At 41.8% G+C, this 12,830-nt stretch overlaps 1 protein-coding gene across 15 annotated transcripts in view; it reads left to right on the forward strand.

The window, feature by feature from the left end:
- The window catches only part of pard3bb (par-3 family cell polarity regulator beta b), a 189,839-nt gene that overhangs the window by 25,676 nt on the left and 151,333 nt on the right, over positions 1-12,830 (forward strand). For 14 of the 15 annotated variants that reach the window (XR_011687191.1, XM_071472713.1, XM_071472707.1 and 11 more), the window contains exon 4: positions 11,672-11,825. Coding sequence is in view for 14 of the 15 variants with exons in the window: in XM_071472713.1 (XP_071328814.1) it covers positions 11,672-11,825 (154 nt within the window). In the remaining variant the exon portion in view is untranslated. Of the gene's footprint in view, positions 1-10,965; positions 11,120-11,671; positions 11,826-12,830 lie in introns of those variants that run through there. The other variant, XM_071472714.1, reaches the window with a different exon arrangement.

Raw genomic sequence — 12,830 nt, forward strand, 5'->3', positions numbered from 1 at the left:
AGCTACCAGCAGTTAGGAGAAAGATTTACATACACTGACAGAGCAATGTGCTGGGCGGTGAGAGCTTTATAAAGAGTGAACCTGTCCCTGAATGTGTGAGTTATGATAACAGGCTCATTTAATTGCCTAACCCCTACACACAAACACACACACACACACACTCCCTCGCACACACTCACACACACGCACACAGATCATCAGCTCCTTGAGTAGGCGCCACAATTTCTGTCATTCATCTTGAGGAGGTGGAGGTAAGACAGTACGATGGAGCAGTTGGAGAAAGTAAGTAAAAGACTATAATATAATATAATACTGAATATTTTTTAAACAAAGAATGACGACATAGAACATCTTTTTTTGTTGAATACTGGCTAGAAGCACAGGTTTCAAAGTCCACATGTTTCATACAACCCAGCACTTGCTACTAAAACCATGTGTTGTCAGAAACATCCAACAACATATTTCCATGATGAGAAATGTAAAGGGCGTCCTTGGTGATCTTGGGCACCACCGATGTTTAGGCACATCAGATAACGACAGTGCACGAGGTCCTACATTTGGTGTCTGGATACATGTTTGTTGACATGTTGTCAATCAGAAGTTAGTAGGTGAGTTAGAGCATAGTTGAGAACATAAAATAGTGTTTAATTTGCACAAAACAAAATCTCCTTGACAGCAAACTGACATAGAAACAAGCAGATTACCACTGAATCTATCATCCTCTTTTTTTCTTACCTCATAGTTCACACACACACACACACACACACACACACACACACACACACACACACACACACACACACACACACACACACACACACACACACACACACACACACACACACACACACACACACACACACACTGCTTCCCTCCCTTTATAAGCATGTGCAGACACTAATGAATAGACTGGCTGTAGTTACACAGCTCCACATAGGAAGAGATAAAAAGATAATTTGGGTCAAACTGTGTCTGCTCTTTACTCTGCAGTCCACCAGACCCCCCCACTGCTCACAAGAACATGTCATTTCTCTGTCTGTCTGCTGCTTCACTGGCTGTCCATCCATCTGTCTTTCTGTCTGTCCATTTGTTGTTGAACTCTTATGGTTCTATTTTAATGATCCAAAGTACATCGTCTGAAGCATGTGGCTCAGATGCATTTAGGGCGTGTCCCTGTTACTTCGCAATTTTACTGGGTGTTCTGCTTAATCTCTTAACCGATCAGAGTTGGGGAATATTTGTGGTACATATTGTGACCGACCAGTGACACAGGCATCCAGCAGCTCTGAGCCACCCTGAGGGACAAGGAAGGGCTGATCAACAAGCTACACACAGCTCTACAGAGAAGTAATGGCACAAATTATATGATGAGATGTCTCTTGGGCATCCATGATGCATGGCAACATTGTACAACACACAATAAGTCACAAAGAATCCTCCCACCTTCTATTGTAATGTGCCACCTCACTTATCCCAACATCCAGGTGCACATTGTCCACCTATGTAGGCTCCAAGTGTCAACCCGTCGTGACATCACACACTGGTTTGTGAGCTGCCATTTTGAGGTTTGTAATGTGGCCGTCGCCATCTTGGTTTTTTGAAACCAGAAGAAACCACATTGGGAGGAGAAGGTGGAGCTGAGGAGTGAGGGCTGGATCTATCCTGATTGTCAGGCAGGTCGCCATGTGTGGTACAGTCTGTCAATCACACGGTAGGCCCGCCCTAATACATCTCCTGCTTTATCGTCTATTTTCCTCTAAATGGGACCATAATTTAAAAACTGAGCATCATGTTGTATTGAAGAAGACTTGAAACTAGTGATTGACACAAACTTATTAGGAAAACGTTTACTGAGGTAATAAATTAAGTGAGAAGTCGAGACATTTTCCCACAGACTTCAATACAATCAGACATAAATATAGAGAAAAACAGTGTTATTCCTTCAATCAGTCTGGACAGTCACAGTTATGGAAACAACAACATGAACCATGTAAAACATTTCGGCCTCCAGTGAAGTGTCCTTGTGATACATACTGCATTAGTGAATTACTTAATGGGTTTTTAGCTTTGCAAGCGTAGCTCCTGTTTAGAAGACACTGATTGAACTGAAGTAATCATTTTCAGTTTTGGTATAGATGGAAATAGTTGATTTAAAACAGTGAGAGTGATTCCGTCTTGGGTTGAAAGAGCTAACGGTGTTGAAAGTCTTTTTTTTCTTGCATGGTTTGAAGTGACATGGTGAGATTGATTGTTCTCCTTCAGCTCTGGAGCAGATAAACTGTCTGGGGGTCAGGAGACAACCTTTCAACAATTAACCCCCTAATCCCCAAAGTGGTTACAGATTACAGACATGTGAATGGGTAAAGTTGCAATCCTTTGTATAGAACAGGACAATGGCCGTCCCACCAAACATGTTTAAAGTTTCATGTTCAAAACATGAAGGCACAGGAGAATAAAGGTAGTCTATCATCACTGACTATTGGAAAAAAGATCAATAACCTTTAAAATCATTTGCTCTGTTCATTCTGTCAGTCAGAGGATGTGTACTAGTGGCAGGTTTGATACAATCTCTTCTTTAAATCCTTGTGTGTTTCCATGTGAATGTGCATATAAGTATGTGTGTACTGCATTGATCCAGGTTTAGGACTGTCAGCTGACTGTTCCTAATGCTGAGCGTGTTGACATGTTAATCCTCAGATGACGACCATCAAAACACTTTGTGTGTATGCGGGTGTGAAACTGTGTTTGCATGTAAGTGAGAGCGAACATAGTGTCTGTGTGTGTGTGTGTGTGTGTGTGTGTGTGTGTGTGTGTGTGTGTGTGTGTGTGTGTGTGTGTGTGTGTGTGTGTGTGTGTGTGTGTGTGTGTGTGTGTAGCCTAATCAGTCACATCCAACAGACAGCAAATCCCACTTCAAAAGCCACTCAGACATCCATTGTTATGTGGAGAGCCAGCTGAATGAGATAAGATGGAGGAAAGAAAGAAGAGGATGAAGGAGAGGAAGGCTGGATGAATGAGCTATCAGGGGATGTAAGAGCTGCAGACCGAGGGTTGGTTTATAGTCTCTCAGAACTAGTTCTAAAGATGTGTTGTCTGACCACGTCGTAACTCAGATGTGTTTATAGTCGTTCTGAACGGTTGCACTGGAAAGTGGAGTGAAAAGCTATAAGTAACAGCGAGAGGAGTGACATGATATTGTAAAAAACATTTATAATGATGCATATTTTCAGACAGTCTCTCTCGAGCAGGATGTGTGTTGTGTTGCACTAGTTTTCACAATAAAATGCCATATATATATATATATATATATATATATATATATATATATATATATATATATATATATATATAAGAAATCTCTTCTAACTTTTCGCCATCGCTCTTCCTCATTTGTAGCAATTTTTGCCACTAAGCAACCAGCTGCAGAGTAGACGGTCTGCTTCCTGTTTCCTCTGGCCAGTGTACCTGAATGGTCATGTGATATTCGTTTTCGTGTTAGTGTGGATGGAGATTATTTCTGATATGGAGCTGAGATGCTTGTTCTTGTTGTTTTAAAACGAAAACGTATTAGTGCAGAAGTAGCCAGAGAGAGTTCAATGCGTGGCTCCCCTCTCACCTCTGGACCAATCACAGGCACCCCCAACCTGGCTTCAGAAAGATGTGGGGGCTTGTTTTAAGCTGTTATTTCAGTGTTGCAGACACTGTAAGTATGTCCACCCCAATCTTATCATTGAGGGTGGACAAAATATTGATGAGTTTGCAAAGTCCTCAATGCCCAGAGTCAGTTTCCAGTCAAAGTGAGACTCCTCATCAGATGAGGCCGCTCCCACATTTGTGGTTAATATATCCACCTTGAGAAATGAAATTGGTTCACAGCTAATTGACTCCCTTTCTCCCAGAGGGCGGAGCCTGCACAGTTTCCTCTGGTTAATAGGCTCCTCTGGTTTATGAGTGCTGCCTCCTAGACAGCTACTGGTAGATCATTGGGAATATGGCCTGCACAGAATGTGTCCATCTGTGCCACTGTGCTTCTCCATAATGCTGTTCCATATGGCCAAGTGTGGTCTCCACACAGCCTCGGGGAGGCGGTGGTAGATGGTTAACGCTTGCACACACAGATATTCCTCCTAATGCACAAGCATAAATAGATATACTGTACGAACACAGGGACACAAACACGCTCACGTGCACACGCACATTTGAATGCTGACACGTACACACACCATCTGCATGACTGAGGAAACAGAAGTTGTCATTATATTTTGGCGATGTGGCAGACACTGAAGTTCAGTGTGTCTGAAGTTCACAAAGTCACTGAACAGTCGTACGGCTGGTGAGGCCGGAGGCTGCTCTGCTTCTCACTGTTTCTCTCTCTCTAAATAATATGTCTATGTAATTTCTCTCTGTGTGTATTTTTATCTCGCTCTCTGCTGTGTGTATCTGACAGTGTGTAATGTATGTCTGTTGGCCCCCCCGTCTTTGTGTTTCCCTTTCTTCTCAGTATGTCTGCCATTCATTCATCTTTTTCTACTCTTCTGTTTTGTCTGAATATCTCTTGATTTACTGAGAGCTTAAGTGACTGGAGGTCAATACAGGGTCAGCACACACAGACACACACAAACATGCACACACACACACACACACACACATAAACTTGAAACTGCTGAGGAGGTGAATTTCATTCATCCATATTCTCCATACGGAGACAACACCATCCTGTTTATTGATTACCTCGGCGAAGGATCAATAGCAGCAGAGAGGTCATAGTCAGCGGGGTGTGTGTGTGTGTGTGTGTGGCTCTTTTTGTCACTGTCCTTTTGTGCGATGTATATGCGAGTGCTTTTATAGTGTGTGTATATATACATCCCTTTGTGGAAAATGTGTTTTCTAATCTGTACTTAAATCTGTTGTTGTTGACGATTGTTTCTCTCTCTCACGCTCTCTACATAACAAATGTAGACATTACTGAAGAATTAAAACAAGAGAGACAGGGAGGAAAAAACATGAAGGAATAAAATCGTGAGCATTGAGATTGAGAGAGTGAGCGCGGGTGGATCAGATTCATGTGTTAATCGATAAGCTCTTTGTTGCTTTGTGGGTGTATCCGATAGAGTAAAGTGCTGGAACATGATGATTTACATCAGCTGATTTGTAAGGAGCCACTACAGCTCAGAGTGGAGAGGGGGACAGCTGAAGAGAGAAGCTGTGGAGAAGGAGCACAGGGAGAGAATGGGGGATAACAGGAGCAGGAGAGGAAGCAAAGCAAAAGGAGGCAGGGTAAATGAGAGGAAGCACAATGATGGAGGAAGGAGGCAACCAGGACGAGGACAGGCAAGAGAAGGGAGGGGAAGCAAAAGAGAGGAGGCAAAGTGAAGCCGGAGGGGAAACAGGGCTAAGCAGGAATATTTGCTGATGAAAGACGAAAAGGCCAACTTCTACATAGCCTAGCAGAGGAGAGCTGACCTGCCTCAGGGTTCATTTAAATTCTCTTTGTGATCTGCACAATTATTTTTATGGGCGTCACACGGAAATGTGCAAGGCTTTTAAAAAATTACCTCTCACGCTAGTTTTAGAGAGAGCCTGCACGCAGACTCCACTGACCTTAACCTGCTACATTAGCAACCCTGCACTGAATTTCTTTTATGGGTGCAGCACAAAGAGCATCAAAATTATGTCATGAGACATAAAACATGTCTTTTTTTACTTTGGCATTACATCAGAAAGGCTAAAGAGGGGAATGATGACATGCTGATAGAAAGAGGCTCACTGGGCCTGTAAAGTGTAGCAGCATAGATCAAAAACACAATTTATGTACAAAGAATGGAGTTTATTCATTCTCCATACACCACAAGGCACAGAGCTGCTGCTTTCTCTGTAACATTTCATCCCCGGAGCAGAGAGAGGCAGGTATAGAGATAGATAATAACACAGCACTTATAGCACTTTGCCTTCCTCTTTCTTTACTCCTCACAGGCAGAAAACAGTTTAGGTAGAAAAACATGGATGACGCAGTCTCAGACAGTCACAGCACTGGGGGGGAGGAGGTGTGAAGCAGTGGCCTTAAGACTCACTCAGGCTGTAGTTTCTGTTGTGGAGAGCTAGGTGGTGCTGTCCGTCTATCCACTGTGTGTGTGTATGTGTGTGTGTGTGCGTGTGTGTGTGTGTGTGTGCGTGTGTGTGTGTGTCACTGAGTGATCACACTTGGTCTCTTATAAACACCAGTTGCGTTATTGCGTTAGAGTAAGAGCTTTGTGACTTTGGACCTGGAATCTGACATTTATTATCTTCAATTTATTATTGTATTCATGTCATTAGAGTTCATTAATAATTCCTTTTTAAAAGAAAAAAAAACACCATGGAAAGTAAATTACCATATTTCCAGGGAGAAAAACAGAGGATTTTTATTTTATTTCACTGTTAGACCTTTACTCAGTCCTCGAATATATTATACCCAAGATCAACTTAGCTAGTTGTAACCCATAAATAATTGTGTAACGTCCTGGTTTCACACAGACCTGTGCGCACACCCACACACACACACACACATTTCACACATGATGGACAGGACCCATCATGTGTGTCCGCCTCAAACAATAAATTATTGTTAAGGCTGTGGTGATGAAGTGGTCATTTCTAAGCAATTTGCTGACCGCACAACACACACACACACACGCACACACACACACTGTAAGACTTGAACATCATAGATTTCTTTATGGTAAGTGGTCATGAGTGGAAATCAAAGCTCAGTGGTGAACAGATAGCTTAAGCACATTTAAAGATTGTTTTCTCTGCTCTGTCTGATGTCTGTGCTCATGCATTTGGCTGATTGTAGCATTTTATTGATTGACTCTGCACCAATCAATCAGGCCCTAATCGACCCGATTAAAAAGGGTATGATGTGAAAAAATGGTAATATAGTGTGTGTGTGTGTGTGTGTGTGTGTGTGTGTGTGTGAGTGTGTGAGTGTGTGTGAGTGTACTGCTGCCATGTTATGCACTTATTCTGGACTGCTATTAATCTACCTATCTCAATTTCATGTGGTCTTTTAATTTTAATAAAAGGGTAGGAACCAACTCTGCACTTCCTCATCCCCCCTCCTACACACACATGCACTTTAGGAGATGCTGAGCAGAGCACATAATAGCGTGCACGTTGTGTATTGTGTTGTATATCATTTGTAGCTCACTGAAATATCGGTATTCGTCTTATTGGTTAGCAAATCTTAGATTTTAATAGGCTCATGATCTTCCTGCCCCATAAAATAAAGTCCAGGATTATAGCCATTTATAATCTCCCTCACTCTCCTGTTAGCTCTGTAGCACCTGTGTGGCTGGGACCAATTAGACCATTATTGTTTATTTATTTATTTCTAAATTTTTATTAAAGTTTTATTAAAGTTTTTCACCTTTATCATCCTTATTAGTACATGAACTATCACAGCGTAGCTCCACCCAGCTGCAGCCTCACTCAAGGTCTAATTGCCCAGAATAAGACGTGTGTGTGTGTGTGTGTGTGTGTGTGTGTGTGTGTGCAAGGCCTAAACACATCTTTATATATCAGCTGGTTCCTTCAGTTCCTGCAACCTGATGTGAACCATATCTCAGCAGCCAAAGTGTATTTCAGACAATTGATTAAATGTTCTAGCTACAGATGAACGCTTACAAGATTTTATAGGTTTATTTATAGTTATAGTTTATAGGATAGAAGTTTTATAACGTTGACTTTTAAGGTAATATTTGTCAGTGGCACAGTAGAAGTCAAGTAAGATAAAGAAATGCACCTCTACTCTTTAATTTTTAATTTTCACTGTGATGAAGATATGGTTGTGATGATTGCAATAAAGGCAGCAAATCAATCTTCACTTCTTTTTTCCCTCTGAAGTTTGCTCCTCTTGATCTGAGAATCACCTGAATTAGCTGCACATTGCACAGCAACTCTCCTTTTGACAGTTTATTTGGTCATAGGTCTAATATCAATTCTCATAAATTTTTTCTATGGTATTGTTTATATCTGGAGCAAACAGAGCACTGATCACCTGCAGGACAACCGCAGCACAAACTCTTGCCTCAGCCTACCTGTTAAAGAGAACAGGTTTTAGAAAGTTAACCAGGTAATTCCGAGCAGCTGACACTGATCAGTGTGACTGTGTCTGGGTGGAAGTGTTAGATTGTGGTCTGTTGGGTCAGGCCTCTGATTGATCCAAAGCTCACAAACATGTGCGCGTGCGCGCACACACACACACACACACACACACACACAGACACACACACAGACACACACACACACACACACACACACACACACACACACACACACACACACACACACACACACACCAAGTTACCCCCGGTTAGCCTGCCCTTGTTCTAGATAACCTGTGTATTGACCACACAGTATTTATAGATGATAGGGAATGGAGAACTGAACTGAATTATTCCTTAGTTAAGAACCAAAATGGGTCATGGATTTTTTTTTTATAATCTGGCAAAACATACAAGTACACTGTAAAAACACTGTAATGAACAGAAGCCCCATACTTGCTTAGTTTGGTCCTAAATTGGGCTCATGAGTCTTTAAAAGTAGAGTTTTCCTTACAAGTAGTTTTGAAATGAAATACACGTATAATAAAATTTATTTTTCAGGAAATAACATCACAGATATATATAATCATGAATCCATTGTGTAACATTTTGTGCCAGGTAGAGTCTTGCTGTGGGTATGGACATTTTTACAAGCTTGGACGAAGCATTACAGCAAAATGACACAACAAACCATTCATATGGTTTGTGCCAGAGTCTCGAAGTCTGTGTAAAAACCAAATTAAGTGAGAATGAAGCCGTATTTCTTACTCAGGCTTGCTCATGTTTTTGAGCTCAAGTTTTCAAGCTCACAGACGGATAAAGGCATTTCTACATGAGGCTGTCAGTAACATGATCAAAGTACAATGTGTTTTGACAGTAAGATGAAACTGAAAAATAGAGATTTAAAAAAAAAACACATGTTTATTACCATCTTTGTCTTCGAGTCTGTCAAGTTTCATGATGGGAGCTGATGAGAAGATAACGTATGTTACATATGATAGCATCATGTAGAGACACACGACTGTGCACGATTGCGACTAGTAACAATTTAGTTATTACTCAAAGGCTGAAAAACATGAGGTATCTACTCATAAGCTTAGAATACAGCACTGGTCTTGATACTAGAAATAAATGGTTGTGGTGTAGGAGGAACTTTTGATTTTGTCGTAAATGGACACATCATCGCAGGAGCACTTGACACAGTGACACTCTCAGACAATCTCAAGTCTCAGGTTTGCTTCTTGGTCTTGGTCTCTGACATCACAGTACAGCACATCTGTCAGTCCCCCTCATTATTATCATTACATTTCTCTCTTAGCTCCTTCTTAGCTTTCACATTTTCCACGGCCATTTCAGTCTTTTTCTCTGAGCTTTCACTGTGTGCAGTCTCACCTTTTTGTCTCTCCCTCCCCTCCCCCCCTCCTCTCTCTCTCTAATGCTCAGGCTGTGGTGTCATTTTGTTTGGCAGGTCTTTGAGTCCTCTGTCTGAGAGAACATAGGCAAAGTCCTCCCCAGTCTCATCTTGCTGTCTTTCTTTCCATCGCTGCTTTTTTAGAGACTCGGCAAAGCTATGTTGAATTTGTCTGCCCATTTTTCTCCCTGTCATTCTTTCAGATGTTCTTTTTTTTTTTTTTTAAAGAATCTCTTCCTCCCCTCTGCGTGTGTGCTTATCTGGAAGCTATTAGTCTTGTTCTGACTCTCTAACAGACAGAGTCACTGAAAGTGGCTAAGAACATGAGCTATTTTTCTTAAATATGTGCAGTTACACAACTAAACCAAAGCTTTACACTCCGTGAACCTGACAGAGGGGTGTGTAAATAAAGTAATGGGACAGAGGAGGTGGTGGGGCGTGAGGAAAGAGTAGAGGAAAGGGAAAGGCTCATTATCAACAAGCAAGTTAAAATGAGAGAGCAAAGGACATCAGCTGAAGTTTGTTTACAAGGGAAATTTGGAGTGAGACAATGAGAAAGATGTGTGTTAGACAGATGGAGGTGGGGAGTGTGACAGAACATGAATGTGTGAGAGACTGAGAGGCATCGCTCCAGCTGAATAGTTGGTGAGATGGTGACAAAGCTGCAATATTTTATCACTGAGTGCACGTGTAGTATATAGTGTGTACATCTACACACAGACATACACAATGAAAAAAAAGCTTTTGTATGTAAAATAAGTAAAATTGTACTTAAGGTGGGTTTAATGGAATCAAAAGCCAAGATGCCAAGATTAAATTTATTATGTTAAATTACATTACATTAGTCACCTAAAGCTACTTAACACAAGAAATGCTTTTGTTTTGGTTTTTGCATTTGCATTTGCATTGCTATTAATGTTCAGATGTGGTGGGACGTTTGATGATTTGAGTAATTATCTTGTTCAGCTAAATGTTTTCAAGAAGCTTCCATTGAAAATCTTCTTAAATTATCAGGCTGGCCTTAAAAAAAGACGCCATGTGTGGACTTCTCTGATCCAGAACCTCTGTAAGCTTCAGTCTGGAACCTTGACATTGCTTTTTGATGTAGAATTGCATTTTCATTATGTCGGATTAATTATTTTTGCCTTTCTGCCGCAGTGCAGTGACGTACAGCTCTGTGTGTGTACCAGTGTAGGACTTTCATATGTTGTGTTCCTGTTTACAGCAGGCATGTGTATGTGTGAGTGAGAGAGTATGTCACCTACTTGTGGGTTCCAGTTTAGCAGGAAGCCTCTGGCTTTACTGGCAAACTCCCCTTTCTTTACTCTTGACCACTATAGACACGACACACACACACACACACACACACAGGCCTATTCAGCTCTTGTGTGGAGGCCCCTAGAACACTGCGTTGACAAGCTGTGTGTATGTTAGGCTAAACGCAGACTCAGTGCAATACTCAATAGATGGGGATTCCACTATATAACACAGTTAGAGCGAGCAGGGTGTCGCACACATGCAGAGGGGAGACACGAATGGAGTCAGTTGTTAATCAGTAGACACACACTCTGTCACAGGAATGCTGGGCTCCTTGGGCGTCCTCTATAGCGTCCTCATCCACAAGGTAACGCACAAGTTGTGTGCATGTTCATACGCGCAATCATTCATTTGTTTTTGTTTTATTTGATGAAATGTGACCAGAGGGATGTTTGTGTACATTCATCAGCTGTTGTCTACCTGCTGAAAACTGCAGGTTCCTGTCAAGTTGAAATATTTTTAAGTCGAGACGACAAGTCAGTCTCTGGTTGTGCCACTTAGGATCTAAATCCTCTGATCTAGAGCTTCTGTTAGCGTTTTCTTCTTGACTTTATATGCGTCATGCTACCTCTAAATGTTGTCTTATTGGATTCATAGTATAATGCAAGTAAAGGGCAGCAGTTAGCACACTGGCTGTAAAGCACACTGAAGCAGCTTCTCTCTCAGTGTGAGTGGAGAGTGAGTAGAGAGGAGAAAATAGAAAACCTGGAGATCCTGTGAGTGGAGTTATATAAAAATCTCGGAGCGAATTCCTGCTGCTCCACTCTGATCAAATACTGTGTTCATAATGGATGAGAAGAATAAAATTAATAAGAAAAATAACCACCTACATTGTGTTGTGTTGTTTTTTTTTTTTTAGCTGATGGCGGTGTATGAGGAGCAGGAAGCCCAGCAGAGGAGTGTGGCTAACACAAGCCTAGCCCCCAGCCCTGACCTCTACCAATCTGAGCTCTCCGCCTTCCAGCCAATCGCAGGAGGAGAGATCGAAGTCAATTCCTCCGCTCTGAAGTCCAGTGAGTAATTTTCTATTTATGTTGGTAACTCCTGCTCCACCCCCTCAAACCTCAAAATCTATATATCGTAGGAGAAAGGTTGGAAGAGTCACAGCTACTTCTTCATTGTTACATGATTATTAAACATAATTTAGTTAATATATGTTGTGTTATGATTTGTAATTACTGTGCTGCGCTCTACAGATACGGGTCAGGAGCTTCAGTCAATGTTCACATCAAACATCAGAATGGGGAAAAAACGAGTGTTTCTGAGACTGATGATCTTTTCAGATTTTCTCGCACAACAGTCTCTAGAGATTTTACTCCGCTGTGAGAAACAAAAAGCATCCAGTGAATTCTGTGAATGGAAATGTGCTGTTTATAAGAGAGGTCAGCGGAGAATGGACAGCGTGGTTCCAGCTGACAAAAAAAGCCTGTAACTCATATAACACTGAGCAGAAAAACATATCAGATGCAAAACGTGTAGAACCTTGAGGTGGATGAATTACAACAGCAGAAGACCACACCGGGTCAACCAAGAACAGAAATCTGAGGCTGAAAAAACGTAGCCTGGGCTGATGAATCTCCATTACTGCCGAGGCTACAGATGGTCGGGTCAGAATTTGGCATCAGGAACCTGAATCCATGGACCCAACCTGCCTTGTGTCAGCAGTCCAGGCTGCTGGTGGTGTAATGATGTGGAGAATGTTTTCCTGGCTCACTTTGGGCCCGTTAATACCAAAAATCATGGCTTGAATCTGAGTATTGTTGCTGACCATGTGGATCCTTTTATGGCCACAGTTTACCATCTTCGAATGGCTGCTTCCAGCAGGATAATGCTCCATGTCACGGAGCAAAAGCTGCCAGTCACCAGATCTGAACCCAATAGAACACCTTCAGGACGGGGTAGAGCGGGAGTCTGTCAGCATGAATGAGCAGCTGACAGATCCACAGAAATGATGTGATGTAATCAATCAACATGGAGCAGAATGTCAGATGTTTCCAGCATTGTGTGGAGTCCATGCC

Source organism: Trachinotus anak, unplaced genomic scaffold, assembly GCF_046630095.1.
Source record: "Trachinotus anak isolate AG129_WGS33_773 ecotype Australia unplaced genomic scaffold, CSIRO_AGI_Tana_v1 ptg000039l, whole genome shotgun sequence".
In the NCBI taxonomy this organism is placed as follows: domain Eukaryota; kingdom Metazoa; phylum Chordata; class Actinopteri; order Carangiformes; family Carangidae; genus Trachinotus; species Trachinotus anak.